The following is a 19653-nucleotide window of genomic DNA, read 5'->3' as shown; positions in this document are numbered from 1 at the left end:
AAGAGCCCCCTCCAACGTTACTGTTCGCTGGAGTGTAAATTCTGCACACTCTTAAGCCTTTTCCTTTTTTTAAAACACCCACACGCACACACACACACACACACATACACACACACACACATACGCACACACACACACACCCACCCACACTCGCACACACACACCCGCACATACACACACTCACATGCACACACACACACTCACACACACCCACACACACACCCACTCACACACACACACACACACACACCCCCACACACACACACACACACACACCCACAAATGGAACATTTCCCATCGCTTCCTCAAGCGCCATCAATAAATGAATGTGGCCACCCGACACAAATAAACAGATAAATAAATAAATGCGAGAGAGGAGAGGAGGAGAGGAGGAGAGAGAGAGAGGGAGAGGGCTCTGAAACGCGTCCGTCAGCGGCGGAGATGGAGAGATGCACGGTGGCCCGTCACGCATGACTGCGAGGGGAGTGCCTTGGCCACGGAAGATTCCCGCTGATCGCACACGCACAATCCCCTCAAGAAGGGAGGACTCTCAGCCAATCGGAGGGAGGGCTTCGGCCCACTCTCGCCGGGCGGGGACATCACTGCGGGCGGTGACGTTAATGTTACTCCGAGTCGCCGGGCCGCTGATAGCCGGCCGTCTGACACCGCGCCCGTCTGCCTCCCAGGCCGGGGCTGTCGCCATCTTGTCCGACGCTCTCGAGCCGGCCCTTCTGCCCTGTCTCTGGGCCAAATCAGGCAGCCCGCCCGTCAAACTCCACGACCTTCACCTTCAACAACGCTGGCTACTCATAAACTAGCCCTGCCAATCCCCCAATTCCTTGTGCCACCAGAAACAAGGAAAGAATGAGAAGGCTGGAGAGGCAGCAATACAATTCATAGGAGGAAAACCCACCCAAGCATTCAATACATATGTATAAAAATGACAGGTATAGCTGTGTTTTTTTTTGTTGTTTTTTTTCATTCTCAGTCTCATTTTTCCTTTGTAGATGACAGCAACATTTTGTCAGAAACTTGAATACACTAATCTATCTTTCGACAAGGACATATTGCATTTGTACTACATAAAAACAATGCAAAGTGAAAATCTGCATTGTTTTTGTGAAGAATAAATAAACTAATCACCCTAATCTACAACTGCTCAAAAATGAGTGTGCCTCCAAATAAGCAGGTAGGTGCACGGCCACTGAAAAGCACTACAACAACCACATCATCTGCATAACAAAACCATAACATCTCAAACATCATTTCAATCACAGGCGAGTAAAGAAAGGCCAAACTGTTCAGATTTCAATCAACAACCGCGCGCCTATCGCAATGCTGAAAGCCTGAGATGTTGGTATTCACAGAGATATTCTATATCTTCATATTTTTTGTTCCTTATTGAGAGCACAGCTGCTATCTGAGCGATAGCATCACTCCTCCTGCTCTCTACTACCTCCATGCAAATCACAGCACCTTCAGAGCAGCAGAACTCAGGGACCCAGCAGTGGTACAGTACGCCCTGTGTCCACCGGGGGTGCTGAAGGGTGCCTTTCACTCAGCTCTTATGACATGGGCTGCTTTTTCAGATGCAGTTATAACTACGAGGCGGTGAGCCCATCACCAAAAGTCAAACAGGGCCGGAACTGCAAACCCAACTCTTCAGGCAGAGCAATCCTATGGACGCCAGTTCGGATTCAACTTTGCCAATTTCATGCCAGCTATTGTATTTATTCATGAAAGTCTGGGGAGTTCATTTCTCACTTTCGACTAGCATTCTTTACAGAGTTACATTATCCACAATTCCACTGGTTATATCTAATTAACAATACTTTGAAGAAAACATGTGAGGACGTTCATAAAAAAAAAAATTGTTCTTTTCTCATTCATGCTGAAAATAACGGTGCAGAATCAGAGTTAGCATGTTGCACACAGAAGGTCGTAGAGTGGAGAGTAGAGAGAAGATGTAAGTAGTTCAGAGAGGAAAATACGTCTCCCTTTTAGGAGCTGCTGAAAGAATATTTACTTGAGATGTGCCTTCAATTTCAGTCCTGTATTTTCACTAATGAACATAAAGGCTCTTGAAGGACTGTAATACCAAGAGTATCCCTCATTTTGAACTGACCAACAACGGTAATCTTCAGCACACTGAAATTCTCTACACAGATAATAATTTGATGACTTACGATGGGGGGAACGCTGAATTGGTAATTATTTTATTCAGCTTGTTATATGAAGTGTGCATGCCGGCTTCTGCAAAGGAGCTTAATGACAAACAATATCAAATTATAAATGATATGTTCTGCAATGACACCATGCCAAAAAGACATCTGCTCAATAAACAGTGATGAATAGGTGCCTCGGACACAATGGCCCCATCAGAATGTGTGTCATTGTCTCAAAGGTTCAGGACTGCAGCAAATTTATGTTTTCTGCTTGTCCTGCCAAATGGAATATCAAACATTTTTACATAATTCATGGGACAAGATGCCTCTAAAAAATAAAAAGCAAACAAATAAAAGTATGTGTGCAAAAGTTGAACAGCAGATTCATCGCCTTTTAATGTTTATGATTTATCATTGGGAACGCTCAACGGCATCGACTGGAGCCGATGCCGACAGAAATAGGTACATTAGACCACAAGCTCACAGACAGAAATATGTACATTAGACCGCAAGCTCACAGACAGAAATATGTACATTAGACCACAAGCTCACAGACAGAAATATGTACATTAGACCACAAGCTCACAGACAGAAATATGTACATTAGACCACAAGCTCACAGACAGAAATATGTACATTAGACCGCAAGCTCACAGACAGAAATATGTACATTAGACCACAAGCTCACAGACACAAATATGTACATTAGACCACAAGCTCACAGACGGTCTGTTAGAGACTATTTCACTTTTACTTTCAGACTGCAGAAATACACAGATATATTTTGCAACCTGCTTATAGCACAGTCCGGGAAAAAAAAAAGAGATTACTGTGATAAAAGGCTGGGACATAAATCTATAGCCACAGGGAGGTAGAGACCTAAAACCCCTGCTGGAGTGGACAGGAAACCCCGCAGGGCACCGGCCCTGAACCCAAACAGAAGCCTGGCGTTTTAATTTCCAAGGGCCTTTCTCCCGTTTGTTTAGGTGTGTGCGTCCGGTTTTCTTTTTCCCCTTTTCCCCTTTTCCCCACTTTCCAAGCGGTCAGAGAGCCCGCCGCCGCTGACCACATCTCTCAGACACAGCTCTGACACCGTCTGGGCCATCCAAGTGTCAACACGCCCAGCAGCGGGAGCCCACACCCTGGACACGGAGGTGTGTGCCTCCAGAAACGAGCCCCCCGAAGAGACAGGCTGGACGGAATCTCAGGCCTCACCGAAAACAATATCACCCGTTTACGGGGAGGTAAAAAAGAAAAACAAGCTCAAGCTATGTTTTCAAACAAGCTGGTAGCCGCCGGCGACCGGTTCGGACCAGCTCCGTACTCGACGCGGTTTCGACCGGCTCAAGCGAGAACGCAGCTGGCAGCTGGACATTTCCAGCTGGTCGCAGCTGGATTTCACACCCGGGAGCAGAGTTGTGTGCGAGGCACTCGACGCCTTTGACTGGCGAGCGAAAAGGGCCGCATTACCAGGGTCAATAGACTGATTTGCTATTAATGACCCAGTACCCCCCCTGCTCAGCTTAATATGGGAGAAATTAATCAAGAGGGAATCTAATTAAGGGCTTTCTTAACACATAAGCAGTTGCACTGTCCATTAGTTCCCCTGCACCGCTCTCCGTTCAGCAGTTTCTTGGACGGTCAAAATCAAAGCCCATTATTTAAAAACGTTGGAACGGCAGATGTCCTTGGTCGTCATTAGCGCTCCTTTAAACCAAACAAAGCCACAGCACTTCCACAGCCTGGAATAACCGCTTTCATACCGCCGATATCTCTGTGATAAACCCCGAAATTAGCCGCAGAGAGGATTCACTGTAGGTCTCATCTCGACAAAGGGTCGGATTTTGGGATCAGGTGGGGACATCGATCCCGGCCGGGCCTCCTCGGTCCTCCCCAGCCCAGCGTGGGAAGGGGAACCATCGCTCACCGCTATCTGCCCACCCGGATCCAGTCCCGCCATTCTTCCTTATTACACGCATTCCACCCAGGCAAATGGGAATCTGAAATATTAATTTTGCATGGCGCCGCCTGACAGATCACAGATAGCCGCGGACACTCTGATGGCGAAGCCCCCGCTAGGATGATTCGTCAGTGCTAACAGACACCGCTCATTTGAATAACAATGGAGGGGAATGGCAGCGGAAATAACATTAGACGCACAGCCCGCCTCTCATCTCCCCGCGAACATACGTACGGTCCATTCCGCGTCACCTTATTTATCGTCTCCGAGCTCCTTATTAGGCCCCCTCTCCCCCTCTAATCGCCGATAAATTACGGCTAATTTTTCCTCGGAAACTTTCCGTCTTCGGAAGAAGGCCCGTATGATGGCTTGCGGGCATTCCATTGGAACATTATGAGTCCAATTTTTCAGCCAGGAGAGATATGTTTATACGATTTCCAATCCTGACTTTAGTGCCATTCCCCTCTTTTTAGCAGCAGGAGTTATAGCTCTATTAGGAATGTCATATGCCATAAGTGGGGCCCGGTCTATTGCCATGAAATGACCGGAGGCATAAATAAGGTGAAGTCCTCATTTACGTGGGCGCCCTGAAAAATATTTTCGTTCCTCGCGCTGACGATCTGCACTTAAGATGACCTTTTCCCACCCAGCCGGAGCGTGCTCACGCTAGTGCATTGTGGGATGGCGGGGGTGGGGGGGGCGATGATAACTGCACTCGAAGGCGTCGAGGAAGAGGTGATTCTCCTGGTTCTCCTTCCTGAAAGAGGCGAGCGGACAGTTCTGCGGACCCACCGGCGCTGCATCAATGGGCCGGACTCCCGCAGGGAGAGACGGAGGCTCACAAAAGCGCCTCCCCCCCCCCTGCCCTTTGCAGTCCAGCGCCATCGACCGCTCCCCAAAGGTGTGCCTCCGGCGGTCGACCCCCGCATTCAGACCGCAGCCCCCCCGGGTGAAAACCAAGTGCTGAGCTACGGCCAGAGGGGTAAGGCGTGACACTGTCACCCTTTCGCCAAACCTGGCCGCTTAAAGAGCTGCGTGCCGGGAGTCCGAACCCAGAGGCCAGGAAGCCGGGTGTACAGGACGCTGGGTGGCACGGTGACGGACTGCGTTTTGTTAAGATTTGACTTGAAGAAATAAAAACAGCCGCGGTCACACGCGACGTGCACCTCACCGTCTGCGCCCTATTCCGCCCAAATGAAAGGACAGGCCTGTTTGTCAGCGCGCGCTGGCGAGCGATATATAAAAATCATCATACGGATGATAATGACGTCCTAACTCTTATGAAACGCCATCTTCCACAATGGGCAGCTTGGGGGCCCGGAGAGGGACAGGAGCTCTGCAGTAAATCTGCCTGCGGGGCTAAAACCTTGTCTGGAGGCCTAGGCCCCAATCCTCAGGATTCGTATATCTGCCTTATAGCGGTTGACAAATGTCCTTATCTTGCACAAACATCTCGGCAGAGCGGTGCTCCTTCCCATAGATATCTCCTATCCGGTGAGAAATCTGGGCCATTGCCAACTTCAATACCCTTTGGGGCTCCTAGGCCCAGAGCAAATCATGTTGGTGAGACTTCCTTGAGTAGCGTCCCCAGGGGCAACCTGAATAAATAACATCTATCAACACCCTGAAGAGGAGTGTTTGAGGGCTTAGATTGGGGCTTAGTCATCATGGTGCACCATACATCAACACGCCGAGTGTGTGTGTGTGTGTGTGTTTGAGAGTGCGTGCGCGCGTCTGTGTGTGTGCGCGTGCGTACCTGTGTGTGTGTGCGTATACATGTGTGTGTGCATGTGTATGCGTGAGTGTGCATGTGTGTGTACCTGTGCATGTGTGTGTACCTGTGTGTGTGTGTGTGCATGTGTGTATGTGCGAGTGTGCATGTGTGTGTGTGAGTGTGTGTGTGTGTGTGTGTGTATGTGTGTATGTGTGAGTGTGCATGCGTGTGTGCGAATGTGTGTGTGTGTGTATACATATGTGTGGGTGCGTGAGTGCCTGTGTGTGTGTGTGTGTATCTGTGTGTGTGTGCCCGTGTGTGTGTGTGTGTGTGCTTATGTGAGTGTATGCTCACATCTGTACTGTACCAAGCACCCAAAAAGACAAAATTTACATTAATTGCATAGGTATGAGTAACACACTCATATTTCCTGCCACATCTCGTAAGAGTGAGCAAATACAGCTAAAGAACAAACAGATTACTCTCAGATGACTTCGAGCTGAATCCCCATGCAGTTCTTGTGAGGTTTATTACATCTTTGCAGGAAGAAAGGAAGTCAACAACCCAGTGTTTGTTTCTGAAGTATATAAGCATATAATTATACTGTTTGTTTGTGCAAACTTTCCTCTATGGTAAACATAAAAAGGCAACTAGAAAAAGCTCAGCTTGCACGTTCCAAACAATTTCTCACATTATTAATGCATGATAAACAAATACACTCTTCTCTCTCTCTCTGGGTAGCATGTCTAAAGCACGCACATTAAAACCAAAGGTGTCAGCAAATAATTCAAAACTCGGCAGTTGACGGCGTTCTGCCGGCGGAAAACAGAGAATTCTGCGGAAAATCAAGTCATTAACATCCACGGCAAGAACGGAAGAGACCTACCTCTCTTCTGGATGTGTCAGAATTAGCTAACTAGGAGAAACAAGCACTTGACAGCATCAGTGGAGAGTGCTTCTTTTAGAAGTGAAGGGAGCCTCGCTAGCTCACGGCTGCCCCTATCGCAGACACAAAGCGCCTCGCATACGCTAAAGGTGTGCGGTGCGATATAATCAAGAGGCCATTTAGAAGATGAAGGAAAAAAAATGTTCAATCTTTGTCCAGCCATCCTGAGCTCATCGCCCCCGCGCTCCGCTCTCATTTGCAGCTCCGCAGATATATCCTAGTCCTGCTTTTAAAAATTTCATGAGCGAAAATAGGTAATTTGATCTTCATTAAACATACAGAAGCCTACTTTCGCCTCTGCCATGGTGAATTAACCGCCAGACTTGGGGAGATTAGACAACCCGGGGTTGAAAGTCCATAACTCTTGCGAGCGTTAAATCAAGACATCAAGCTTTTTAATGGGAGTAAAATCATCCCCTGTCTGGCCAATGTCAAGGAGCCCAGTGAACGAGGAGAAACTTTTGATGGACCACTTCCTGAAGTGACAGACAGGGAAAGGTCAGGCCCTTAATGTGTTGGCAAGGGCACAAACTTTTTTGTATTAGTTAAAAAAGATTTAAAAATATATATCACTTAATAAATTAATAAACTCATAATAAATGAATTGATAACCAATTAATAACATTATCAGGTAACACTTCCTTCTTGAAAACCATGAGAATATCTCACATTTCAACCCACCTCCTCCTCACAGGATAACTTGTGCTATGAAGGGTTCCTTTCCCTACTTTAATTTATAAGAGGAGAAATGGACGTGGTTGAGGTGAACAGGATGTGGTTGAGATGAACAGGACGTGGTTGAGATGAACAGGACGTGGTTGAGATGAACAGGACGTGGTTGAGATGAACAGGACGTGGCTGAGATGAACAGGATGTGGTTGAGATGAACAGGACGTGGTTGAGATGAACAGGACGTGGTTGAGATGAACAGGACGTGGTTAAAGGGCCACGGTTGGTTATTGGTGTGTTAGTGACTGAGGAACATGTTCACGTTGTGAGCGAGTGACTGAGCTCACACCCTCCTGCCTGCTGCATAATCCAGCTCACGCTCAAGCCCAGCGCCTCTGCATTTCGTCTCCGGATTCAATAAAGACGGGAGATAAGATGACAGGGGATGAGATTACTTTGCAGAGGGGGTCTCCACACAACCAACACTTCCACTTAATAGCATCAAGCCAATATAATCTCATGGGTAATGTTCAGAATCCCTACTCTTCCGAATAATCTTTGTATTCATTCATCCGGTCGCGAGCATAAGTTAAAACAGTCGGAGTCTTTTCAGTTTTTTTCAGTTACTTACATTTTTATTTATTCCTCCCTTGTATGATCGCTTCTTGGATTCAGATTTTTTAGATTGAAAGAACGGAGGGTAAGGCTGGTTCCTCGAAGGAGCAGCTGATGGATTGGGATGTTGTGGGGGTTTATGGAATAGTTTATGGTTTGGGAGAGTTTGGAATGGTGTGGGGATTGATGGAATAGTTTATGGTTTGGAATGGTTTGGGGGTTGATGGAATAGTTCATGGTTTGGGATATTATAGGATAGTTTAGAATAGTGTGGGGGTTGACTGAATAGTTTACAGTTTGGGATAGTTTGCGATGGTGCAGATGGTATGTAGAAAAGCTAGTGGTTTAGGATTGTGTGGGGGAGGGGAGGGGGTCGATGAAACAGCTCATGATTTGGGGTGGCGCATGTCTGTGTGGGGGAGAACATGGCATAGCTGATGGTTTGGGATGTGTGTGTCTGTGTGGGGGAGAACATGGAATAGATGATGGTTTTGGATGTGTGTGTCTGTGTGGGGGGGGAACATGGAATAGATGATGGTTTTGGATGTGTGTGTCTGTCTGAGGGAGAACATGGCATAGATGATGGTTTGGGATGTGTATGTCTGTCTGGGGGAGAACATGGCACAGCTGATGGTCTGGGATGGTGTGGGTGATTCATGGAACAGGAGGGAATGTGGACTGTGGAATACTGCGCATAGTCGGCAGCCTGGAGATGTAACGTTTAACGTTTAGCATTAGCGCATTGCTGGCACTTCACCGAGTGCAGAGGCGAGCTGTGGGCTGAATCAGGTCTGCAGCCCTCGTAGAAATGCGCTCTGATTCGCCCAAAAAAACGCTCTCATCTCCCGCGCCCGTTCTGGGTTCCCTTGCTCTTAATCGCACACTTCACAATCGTGTGCTTGAGATGGGCATGATTGAACAGCCATCGATCTATGCCATTAACTCCCTGTCAGTACATCCAGGGTATTATTTATGAGAGCGTGCGTGTGTGTGTGTGTGTGTGTGGGGGGGGGTGGGGGGGGGGTCTGCAATCTGTTTTAATATGAAGAACACGCTCCTCAAAACAAGCAAATATGAAAATATTGAGAGCAAGCGCATCATCACGGTCATCACGACCCTGAGATAACACTATCAATCTTCCAAGCTGCTGTTTAACGATTCCAATCTTCCTCTAATAAAAGAGCAGTGGCTTCCTCTTAAAGGGAGACCGAACCAGACTGCACAATTTTTATTTTTTTTTACCAGCCAATAAACTGACGGCGGGGAGCTTAATTGTTTCTGTTCTTGTTGTTGAAGTTTTGATATTTATTCGCCTCTCTCGCTTGCCCCGAGCTCGCACTCTCGCTTCATCAAAGGACGTCTGCGGTTTTAAGCTGGGCCCCTAGCACATCCATGTGAATGTAAATCCTGCAGCTCCAACCGCAGCTCTCCAGCGAGGCTCTCAACTTCACATTGCTCCAGGGGAGATTGGCCCCTGATTAGTATAATATGCAAGTCACTTTGGATAAAAATATCAGATAAATAATACATGAAAAAATAAAAAATAATAAATAAAATCACACCATGGCCAAAACATTTCGGAGGGTTGACTGCATTCCAAACTACTCACCAGATGATGGAGAACCATTTTAAACAGCATGAACCCCCCCCGCCCCCCCCACACACACACACACACAGGTGCATTGTAAACACATCACACAGTGACAGAGTGTGCATACTGAAGTGCCGCATGCACTGGTGCAGCTGTGTATCTGCGTCATGCAGGGGAAGTGTTACGGGCGGGGCCGAGCGTAGCGCTCCGTCCCATTGGCTCTCCCGTCGGTCAGACGCGCCCGGTTGAGACGGGACTGGAGCCAACATGGCCGCCGCGCGCCGTGGGTTACCGCGGGCCGCTGCAGGCGAGTGCCACAGCCTTTCAGACCGGCCGCATGCACGCATCCATGCGCACGCATCCATGCGCACGCAGCCATGCGCACGCCGGCCAGCGCGGCGCCCGGCCCTGCGAGACGCCGTCTTGAAAGGCGCAGGGAATAGCATTCAGCCCAAACCGGGCGCTCGGAAGTAGGCCGGGGCACAAAGAGGCTACCATCCATTAAAGAGGAGTATTTTTGGGCGCACTGTGCAACGCTTGACATTTACAAGCAGAATGCCAAGCCGGAAAAGAAGAGTAAAACGAGAAAAAAAAAAAGGGAGAGAGAAATGGGGGGGGGGGGGGGGATGAAATCCCGATATGGCAATTAATGGAGGCGCTAACCTGTTTGACGGAACATTCCGGAAGAAAGAAAGGAACACAGGACAGGTTGTGCTGTCACATGCTTTAGTGCCGCAAGCCCGGGGGGGGGGGGGGTGTCGGGGGGAGGGTCAGTTCAGACATCTAACAGGGCTGATCAACAGCAAGGACACCACGCTGAGCCAATCACCGCCAGAAAAAACCCTGAAACCCGTCACAAAGTGTCTCTCGAAGCACATTTTAAATCATTACTCCGATCGGACTCCCGTTTACAATTAATGCCGTGTTGCCGCTGATCTGAGTTCGACAATTAACCGCGCGCCCCAGTGACGGGCGGCTCGATAGCGATCCGCGGACTGGAGAGCGGAAGCTTCCGGATCACGCCTCACGGCCGGTGACTCACCCGGCCCCCGCTTCCCCCTGGCATCACTTACAACGAATACCACGAAACAATAAAATCAGAAATGAAACGTCCCATGTCAGATCGAATATCAGTGATAATGTCAGAGGAGGGGGGGTAAAAAAAAAAACCCCCAAAAAAACCAACAAATAATAAAATGGCGAAAGGTTAGAGGCTGGGTGGCTGTTTCTCCCAATCTGATGAGATGAGCAGCGTCGCGGAAAGCTGATTATTGCAGCTGTAAACGGGGGGGGGAAATCGAATGACTGGCTTTATTGCGACGGGGGGCCGGCGCTTTGCCGGAAAAGATGTGGAAGGATTGGCAGCTCAGCGTGGGGATCCTCGCGTGCCTGCAGCAGCCCGGGCTGGGGTTGAGGCGGTAAGCTGGAGCGGCAGTGCTAACTGAAGCTCGGGCGGCTTAACTACAAAACACAGCTTTACTCCGTTACCATGGTTAGCGCCCGGCCACCGAGGGCATGGACTGCAGGGGCTCTGATCACCTGCGACGTTGACGAGGCAAACAGAGGGAGACGGAGAGAGAGAGAGAGAGAGAGAGAGACAGAGGGAGGGAGGGAGGGAGAGAGAGAGAGACATGTCAAGCATGAGGTATCTCAGACACGGGGAACCAATTACCCGCTCCGAAGCACTCAGTTTCGACGGTGCATTTCTGCAACAAAAAAAAACACACACACACATGGAGGTAGCACACACACACACACACACACACACACACACACACACACACACACACAGGATACCCAATCAAGCCAGAAATAAGGGGAAAGGTTTGAGACGGAAGCTCTCTCTCTCTCTCTCTCTCTCTCTCTTTCTCCCAGCCTTTCATAAACATTTCAAACAGCGCTCAGACAGGAAGGGGGCGGGTGAAGCCGGGGTCTGCTCCTCGCGTGCCCCTGTCAGAAGGGGTCTGATGGGAGGTCGGGGCGGCAGGGCGGGGCCATCCTTAATTAGCGCTCTCCCATTGGACACGGGCCCTGGTGTGGAGGCTGGCGCGGGGATGCGGGGCTTATGGGACGGGCGGATAATCAGGGGCCCAGCGACAGCGCCTCTGTTCTGCACCTAGCACAGTCACCGGTGTTCCGATACGATTTTAAAGTGTTAACGCCTCTCCCCGCGGGGGAGTCGTTCCCACCCGGAGTCCTGTGACGCTCGGAGCCTTGAGAACGGTGCCAATGAATCTCTCATGAGCGGCAACAGGGACGGGCGTGTGAGACACGGCCGGGAACCCGGGGCCCTCCGGAGAGGGAAATGGCGCGGGCGGTATGCGAGTGTGCGTGTGTGGGGCGGGTGTCCGCGCGCCTGAATACATCAGGGGCCCCAGACTCGCCGTTTTGGATTCAGGACACTGGTGTCCCGGGCTCTAATGGAATTTAAGAGGAATATCATGAAAGCGAAATAGCTGTTGTGTCCGCACATTAATGACCGCACTCGAATGCGTGAAGAGGAGGGTCGTGACCCCGCCGGGGATCTGTGCGTGTGAGGAAGGAGAGAGGCGTGGCCCGTCTGAGCGAGGCGCGGGGGGCAGGCTTACCGTTCCGCGGCGTGCGTTTTCTCCTGTCCCGGAAGGCGGCTCCAGACTGCAGGGCTTCCATCAGGTTGTCCATCACTCCTGTCTCATCTCCTTCTGCAGAGGTGAGACACATCCGTCATCTATCTATCCATCCATCAATCCATCTGCAGACAATACCTCCCAAACCACATCCACCCACACACAGCTATAGAGCCCCTCCCAAACCCACACACAGCTATAGAGCCCCTCTCAAACCCACACACAGCTATAGAGACCCTCTCAAACCCACACATAGCTATAGAGACCCTCCCAAACCCACACACAGCTATAGAGCCCCTCCCAAACCCACACACAGCTATAGAGACCCTCCCAAACCCACATCCACCCACACACACACACAGCTATAGAGCCACTCCCAAACCCACATCCACACACACAGCCATAGATCCCCTCCCAAACCCACACACAGCTATAGAGCCCCTCTCAAACCCACACACAGCTATAGAGACCCTCTCAAACCCACACACAGCTATAGAGACCCTCCCAAACCCACACACAGCTATAGAGCCTCTCCCAAACCCACATCCACCCACACACACACACAGCTATAGAGCCCCTCCCAAACCCACATCCACCCACACACACACACAGCTATAGAGCCCCTCCCAAACCCACATCCACCCACACACACACACATCTATAGAGCCCCTCCCAAACCCACATCCACCCACACACACACACATCTATAGAGCCCCTCCCAAACCCACATCCACCCACACACACACACACACAGCTATAGAGCCTCTCCCAAACCCACATCCACCCACACACACACACAGCTATAGAGCCTCTCCCAAACCCACATCCACCCACACACACACACACACAGCTATAGAGCCCCTCCCAAACCCACATCCACCCACACACACACACACACATCTATAGAGCCCCTCCCAAACCCACATCCACACACACACACACACATCTATAGAGCCACTCCCAAACCCACATCCACCCACACACATCTACATCACCCCCCCCTCCCCTAAAACCGCCGTTTTAATGGCCGTGACTTTATCACTCAGAAAGCCCATCAGTGTCCTTTCAGCACGCTGGGGAAATGATGAACAGCGCTTTTGTCACAAACGGCATGGACGTCCTTTGCATTCGCTGGTGGGACGGCCATGTGACAAAACGCTGTTAACGAGCTACGGCTACATACATCATTAGGAATATCCATAACGTGGAGCCTGGATATGAGACCAAACCCCCGTGGGAGTACTCTTCCTTTCCACACGTGCGGTGGGACTCGGGGCTGGGTGGGGTGTGGGGGGGGGGGTAGAACAATGGGAGAATCGTGGCCTCTGGCCCCCTCAGCCTAGCGAGCGGAGAGCGCAGAGGCTCCAGGCCGAAGATGAAAGTATACCCTGATGGCCACTGACAGCTATCCTTTCTGTGGCTAGTGCGAGAGGAGCTAAGTGCTTTTTACCAAGATTTACTGTGGAGCCAGTCGATACCTGGCCACTCTATCACTGTACTGTCAATGGCGCCAGGACCGGCCTGGCCGATGTTGGGGCTGGCTGAAGCGCTAGCGTGGGATCGGCCGACGTCGCCGGCTTGGCCGCGGCAGGTAGCCGGGGAAACGCCGGTCGGCACGGCGAGAAGGCCCACGCCCTCGGCGAAGGCCCACGCCCGGATCCAGAAGAACTTTTTCGGTCCATATCTGGGTCATCTATCTTTACCCCCCTCGCTAATGAGTCACGGGTCCTCTGTTCATCATTGTGGTCCGGGACAGACATTATTTTAAACTGGGATCATTACGGTGACTTATTGTGGTACGTGGGGCCTCGGTATCAATCTTCCCCGCGCATGAGTGAACGACCGCTCAGAAATGTTTACTACAAGGGCAGGATTTCGTTTCAGGTTTTGGCAGAAGGAGGAAAAAAAAAAAGGGGGTCTGCGGAGGAGAAGACGCTTGCTCTCGGCAGCAGTTCCGGGCGTGGTAATCAATCTTTTGTTTTCTCACACATTCGACGGAGATGACAGTCAGCAAATTGAATTTATAAACAGAACGGGTTGACACTGCTACATAATTAATTTAAGGAAAATGCCACGTATTCCTCCATTACCCAAGAACTGCAAGGCTAACCATTTTTATTTTTTACCTCCCTCCCTCCCTCTCTCTCTCTCTCTCTCTCTCTCTCTCTCTCTCAGAATGCAGTCCAAGCTCCCTAAGCAAAAGATGCTTCAGATTAAAACAAAGAAAAACAAATACGATAACTAATAAAATCAGATAAATATGCAAATATAAAATCTCCATCTCCGGCCAGATTAATTTCCCTCTCTTGATTCTGGTCCTTGTCGTTATTATTCCGAAGGGCCTTCCCCTGGGCGACTCTGGAATCAAAGTGGCCGGGCTTTGTGCGAGCTGTACTTAAAAGCAACCTAGATTAAATCAGGCTTAATTAGACTAGCTGCTCCACAGCATACCACAGCGAGCCACTCCTGTTTATCTCCGACAGCGCCCGCTTCCACGGACAGCCTTCCTCGGTGGTTTAAAGCGGGCGGCGTGTTCCACTTTCCGGAGCCCCAAAGCGGAGGCCGGCTCACTCCAGCATCCGCAGCTGTTCGCCCACGGAGCGGGGCACGTCCGCAGCGCTTGCGTCACCCCCCCGGACACCTCCGAAATCGGGCGCGACTACACAAACCCGTTTAGCTGAAATCGGGGACGGGGAGGGGAAACGTTTATCCGACGTTAGGGCGGCGCGGTTTTTTTTTCTTTCTTCTTCCCCCGGAAACTTCCAGAAGGCCCGTCGCCCTTCCTTCCTTCTGGCGGAGACGTGGACGTCACAGGGGGCGCCTGACACTTTGATCAATTTGTCCTACTTCCCACTTAACTGTAGCGCGATTCATCATCCGTAATGACCGGGGCCCGGGAGCACGGGAGGGTTCAGGGGAGGGATCTCAGACACAAAGAAGCCAAACGAGTAGAAACGGGGAAACGCGGTCTCCGGTGGGCCACGGCCGGCTCCTGGAGCGGGCCCCGTGAAGGGCCACCACCGGGCCCCGGATCATTGGGACCGTGTCAGCCATAAAACCGCCAGATCTTGCTAAGCTATGCGCAAATGAAATTTTTTTTTTAGATATTTATCTGAAAACCATATATAATATGTAATCCTCCTATAACTGTACACACGCAGCATCCCCCTGAGAGTCTCACTCTGTTCCAGCTGTTCCGGTGTTATTTTCAACAGCTAACACCCTGGGCAAATATCGTGTCGTACATCAATTAGCAAAAAAAAGAAAAAGCCTGTAGATTGTGCTCTCGGGAATGCCAAGAATAGCTCAGTGCGATTCCTCCAGACTGTTTCTCGGAGAACGGACGCTACCCTGAGGAAATTGCCTTCCGGAGGGGTTAAATCAGCTAAAACCTGTGAAAATCTTCTTCTTTTTTTTTAAAACCCATGCAATATAACACCTTAGCAAGGCTATACTAAGAAGCCATGTGATTCCTAACGATCTTATTAAGGAACAAGAAAATGGTGAACGTCCAATTCTCCTAACAGCCTCCCTCCCCAGGCGAGGAGAGCTGCCAAATGTAGCAGTAGGCCCCTGAGCCTCTGGGCCCTAATGTATTTACAGGTACCACTCGCACATTTTTTTAATTAGGCCGTCAGCAAGTGCAGGACTGGTGAACTTCGCACTGCAGATTAGCTTCCCGACAAGCTAGCTGGCAGCGGGCAGGAACCTATTATCTGTGGCACAGGGGGGAGGGGGGAGGGGGGAGGGGGTGGGCACAAACTATAAGTGTCACAATTCGGCAGCGTGAAAACACAAAAGAGGCGCGGGGCCGCATGGAGGAGCGTGTCGTCACGGCAACGCGTGGCGGACCGTGTCGTCAGACGTGTGGAGGACCGTGTCGTCACGGGGACGTGTGGAGGACCGTGTCGTCACGGGGACGCGTGGAGGACCGTGTCGTCACGGGGACGTGTGGAGGACCGTGTCGTCACGGGGACGTGTGGAGGAGCGTGTCGTCACAGGGACGTGTGGAGGAGCGTGTCGTCAGACGTGTGGAGGACCGTGTCGTCACGGGGACGTGTGGAGGAGCGTGTCGTCACGGGGACGCGTGGAGGAGCGTGTCGTCACGGGGACGCGTGGAGGAGCGTGTCGTCACGGGGACGCGTGGAGGAGCGTGTCGTCACGGGGACGCGTGGAGGAGCGTGTGGAGGAGCGTGTCGTCACGGGGACGCGTGGAGGAGCGTGTCGTCACGGGGACGCGTGGAGGAGCGTGTCGTCACGGGGACGCGTGGAGGAGCGTGTCGTCACGGGGACGCGTGGAGGAGCGTGTCGTCACGGGGACGTGTGGAGGACCGTGTCATCATGGGGACGTGTGGAGGAGCGTGTGGAGGACCGTGTGGTCGCCGGACCGCTGGGCTCAGGAGGCGGAGGCCGTAAAGCCTGCTCAGAGGCGCCCGATCGCTCGCTCTGACATCTCATTACCGCTGGAGCGACCGCGCGCAAGCTGCCACGCTCCCAGCCTTATTTATGGAACACGCACACGCAATGCTTTACTGCTATACACTGTATACATGTTTATGCATGTGTGTGTGTACGTATGCATGTGTTCAACAGGCTATAAGAACACGCATATACCAGCTATTCAACAGCACCGTGTTGTGCTGTAAATCCGACGCTTCAGAAAGCAGAATAATATTAATTCGCTAATGCTGGAAGGCTGGGAAAATAATTTGCCCTGCCTATACTGACAATAGAACAGTGGAGCGCAGCTACACAGCTATGTGGGATTCAGTGAGAATGTACGTATCAAGGCGCTGTCAAGAGTCAACTCCACTCCTACCAACCGCCAGGGAGCCCACTCAGGAGCTCCCCTCCCACTGTCCCCACCTCCCCCACCTCCCCCAGCACGCCACTTATCCTCCCGCAATACCAGCCGGCCCTCTGCAGAAAGCCAAACCTCCTGCAATCTGCTCGCCATTGTAAGGTGTTCAATACCGACTTTGTTGCTTTCCTGGCTGCCTACTGTCTTGGTATGCCTTGTCCTCATTACCAACTTCATAATAATCCCCAGGTTACGGAGGCATATTAAAGTTATTACGGGGATGGGAGATTCAATCCTTTATCATTTTTTCTTACTCACAGCCAGCAGAAATGAGTCTACCGTGGCTGTGGAAATTGAAAATGAAAAGCAAAGTAATATGAGTTTTCAGAAAGAGATAAACAAATATCCAAATTATTATTTGCTTGGTACAGTTAAGTAGCCAAGATGCTTGTTTTCTTTCAGTCATTTCAGTTTTCTATAATTGGGTTTATTTCTTTTTTTCCCTGAAAATTGACAAGAAAATTAAGATGTATTACTTGGGCTGCTTGAATGAAGTAATTTCTCCCAGAATGCAAGTGTGATGGAGATAGGCTCACAGCGCTCACCATCTGCATGGCACACCAACAACTGTAATTAGCTTACTGAGATAAACACACGATAGCAATGGACAACGCAAAGTACCGTTTGAATGGAGGGGCCATTTTATGGAAGGGATTAATTTAACACATCCCATGCTCAAATGTAACACGTCTATTTTTGGAGAGATATTCGTACATAGACCGAGTATCGTGCCTTCAGAATTGGTGCTGGGGTACGGCCGACTTAAAGGTCTGTACTGTAAATTGTACATATGATAGGATGGCTGCAGAAGATTCATGGCAGTGTGTCTTTCCGGATATTTCTAAGCATCAAGGGAGGGTTCAGAAATAGCCCCGATGCCTATTTTCCAGTGTGCTAAATCAAAAGGAGATTCGGCTTCAAAATGGCAAACGCTTCAAACTACAAAGCACAAATCCCACAGAAATCAGTTATTTCAGATGCAAAGCAAAACCTTCCAATAAATATGTCAAAGCAGCTTAAGTGTTTATTGTTAGAACTGATGGTAGTCACATTACTGACCTGTGACATGTAGACTAGCTGCTTAAGCCACAGCTACATTGTGTGTGTGTGTGTGTGTGTGTGTGTGTGTGTGTGTGGGTGTGTGTGCATGTGGGATGTGTGTGTGTCTGTAAGTGCATGTGTGCGTGGGCATTTGTACAAAAATAATAATTGTGCAACCTCTATAGTCATCCTATGAAATATAAAATTTCAGCTTGCGCAAAAATGAGCAAACCAGTAGTGGATGAAAGATAAGAGCTTGAACTCAGGATGAAGTAAGTAAATGTGATGCATTTTACTATACTCTTTTCTAGAGACATAACTCACCATTTGTGAGTTTACATGTGCTTCAACAGTTAAAAAAAAACTATGTTTTGATCCCTTTCTGACTGGACTGGTGTGTCTAACTCATAGACAGACACGTATTGATTTCTGAGGGAGCATCCATAGAAAACTAGCCCCCTACTCAACAGTAAACGCATTAAAAAGTTGACATAGCTCATTTTAATGTTTGCCAAGGGCAGGCAAATGGTACTTCAATGATGGTCTTATAGAGATAAATGCACTGAAGGAAAGCCCTTTTTCAGACATTACAAAAAAGGAAGATTGGTGTGTGTGTGTGCGTGTGTGTGTGTGTGTGTGCGTGCGTGTGTCTGTGTGCGTGTGTGCATCTGCGTGTGTTTGTGTGTGTGTGTGCGTGTGTGTCTGTGTGTGTGTGTGCATCTGCGTGTGTTTGTGTGCGTGCTTGTCTGCCCAATACAGATAAAATATAAAACACACGGCAAAGCTATTCTACTGACTTACATTTTACAAGACACATTCCAAGAGGATACATAGTTGATATTCAGAGACCACACATTTCTTGCTGCCAAACCAAAAACAAAAAAGCCTACAGCAGAACAATGGCCTTTAACAGAAAGCTCTATTTAAAATTATACAAACTGCCGCACAGGCGAGACATTTCCAGAAAAGGACACGAGAGGTATATAGCAATTACATCCATTCTCCGAACTTGGGCTTAATTAAAAACACGGGAGAAAAAGGCAAGTTCTGTTCCGTCTGTAGCGGTTGCCATGTTTCCCTTTCATACACCAAAGGGACGCCATTCCTATAATTATGCAGAAGTGTCAACACGGCGTGTTCATAAATTCAATTTGCTATCTGTCATCTTCTCCACGTGTGTGAAAGGAACGGCATCGATTGAGAACTCAATTTCTGATGCTCTGCATGCGGAGCTCCAGGGAACGGAGCAGGGGAAAAAAACCCACTGAAACCTGATCTTTTGTGTCTTTGTAGTGTTGCACATCACAGGCAATGATTGTAATATGCATCAGTAAGTAATGTACAATCAGCTTTCCATAAACACATTATCAGCTTCCAGAAAGCCAAATATCACAGGTACTGTGAGCCGCACTGTTTTCAGCTTGGCTGTTAACCACATCATACATTATTATTATTATTATTATTATTATTATTATTATTATCACT

The 19653-nt window shown here is 49.6% G+C and overlaps 1 protein-coding gene across 1 annotated transcript in view; it reads right to left on the bottom strand.

Moving 5' to 3' along the window:
- The window catches only part of diaph2 (diaphanous-related formin 2), a 482385-nt gene that overhangs the window by 35672 nt on the left and 427060 nt on the right, over nucleotides 1-19653 (bottom strand). Inside the window, 2 exon segments of the mRNA XM_061234698.1 lie at nucleotides 11149-11199; nucleotides 12249-12341. Coding sequence (XP_061090682.1) covers nucleotides 11149-11199; nucleotides 12249-12341 — 144 coding nt within the window.

The sequence above is a fragment of the Conger conger genome, chromosome 3, assembly GCF_963514075.1.
Source record: "Conger conger chromosome 3, fConCon1.1, whole genome shotgun sequence".
NCBI classification, from domain to species: Eukaryota; Metazoa; Chordata; class Actinopteri; order Anguilliformes; family Congridae; genus Conger; species Conger conger.
Note: the sequence above shows the minus strand (reverse complement) of the source record. Positions and strands in the feature narration are given on the sequence as shown.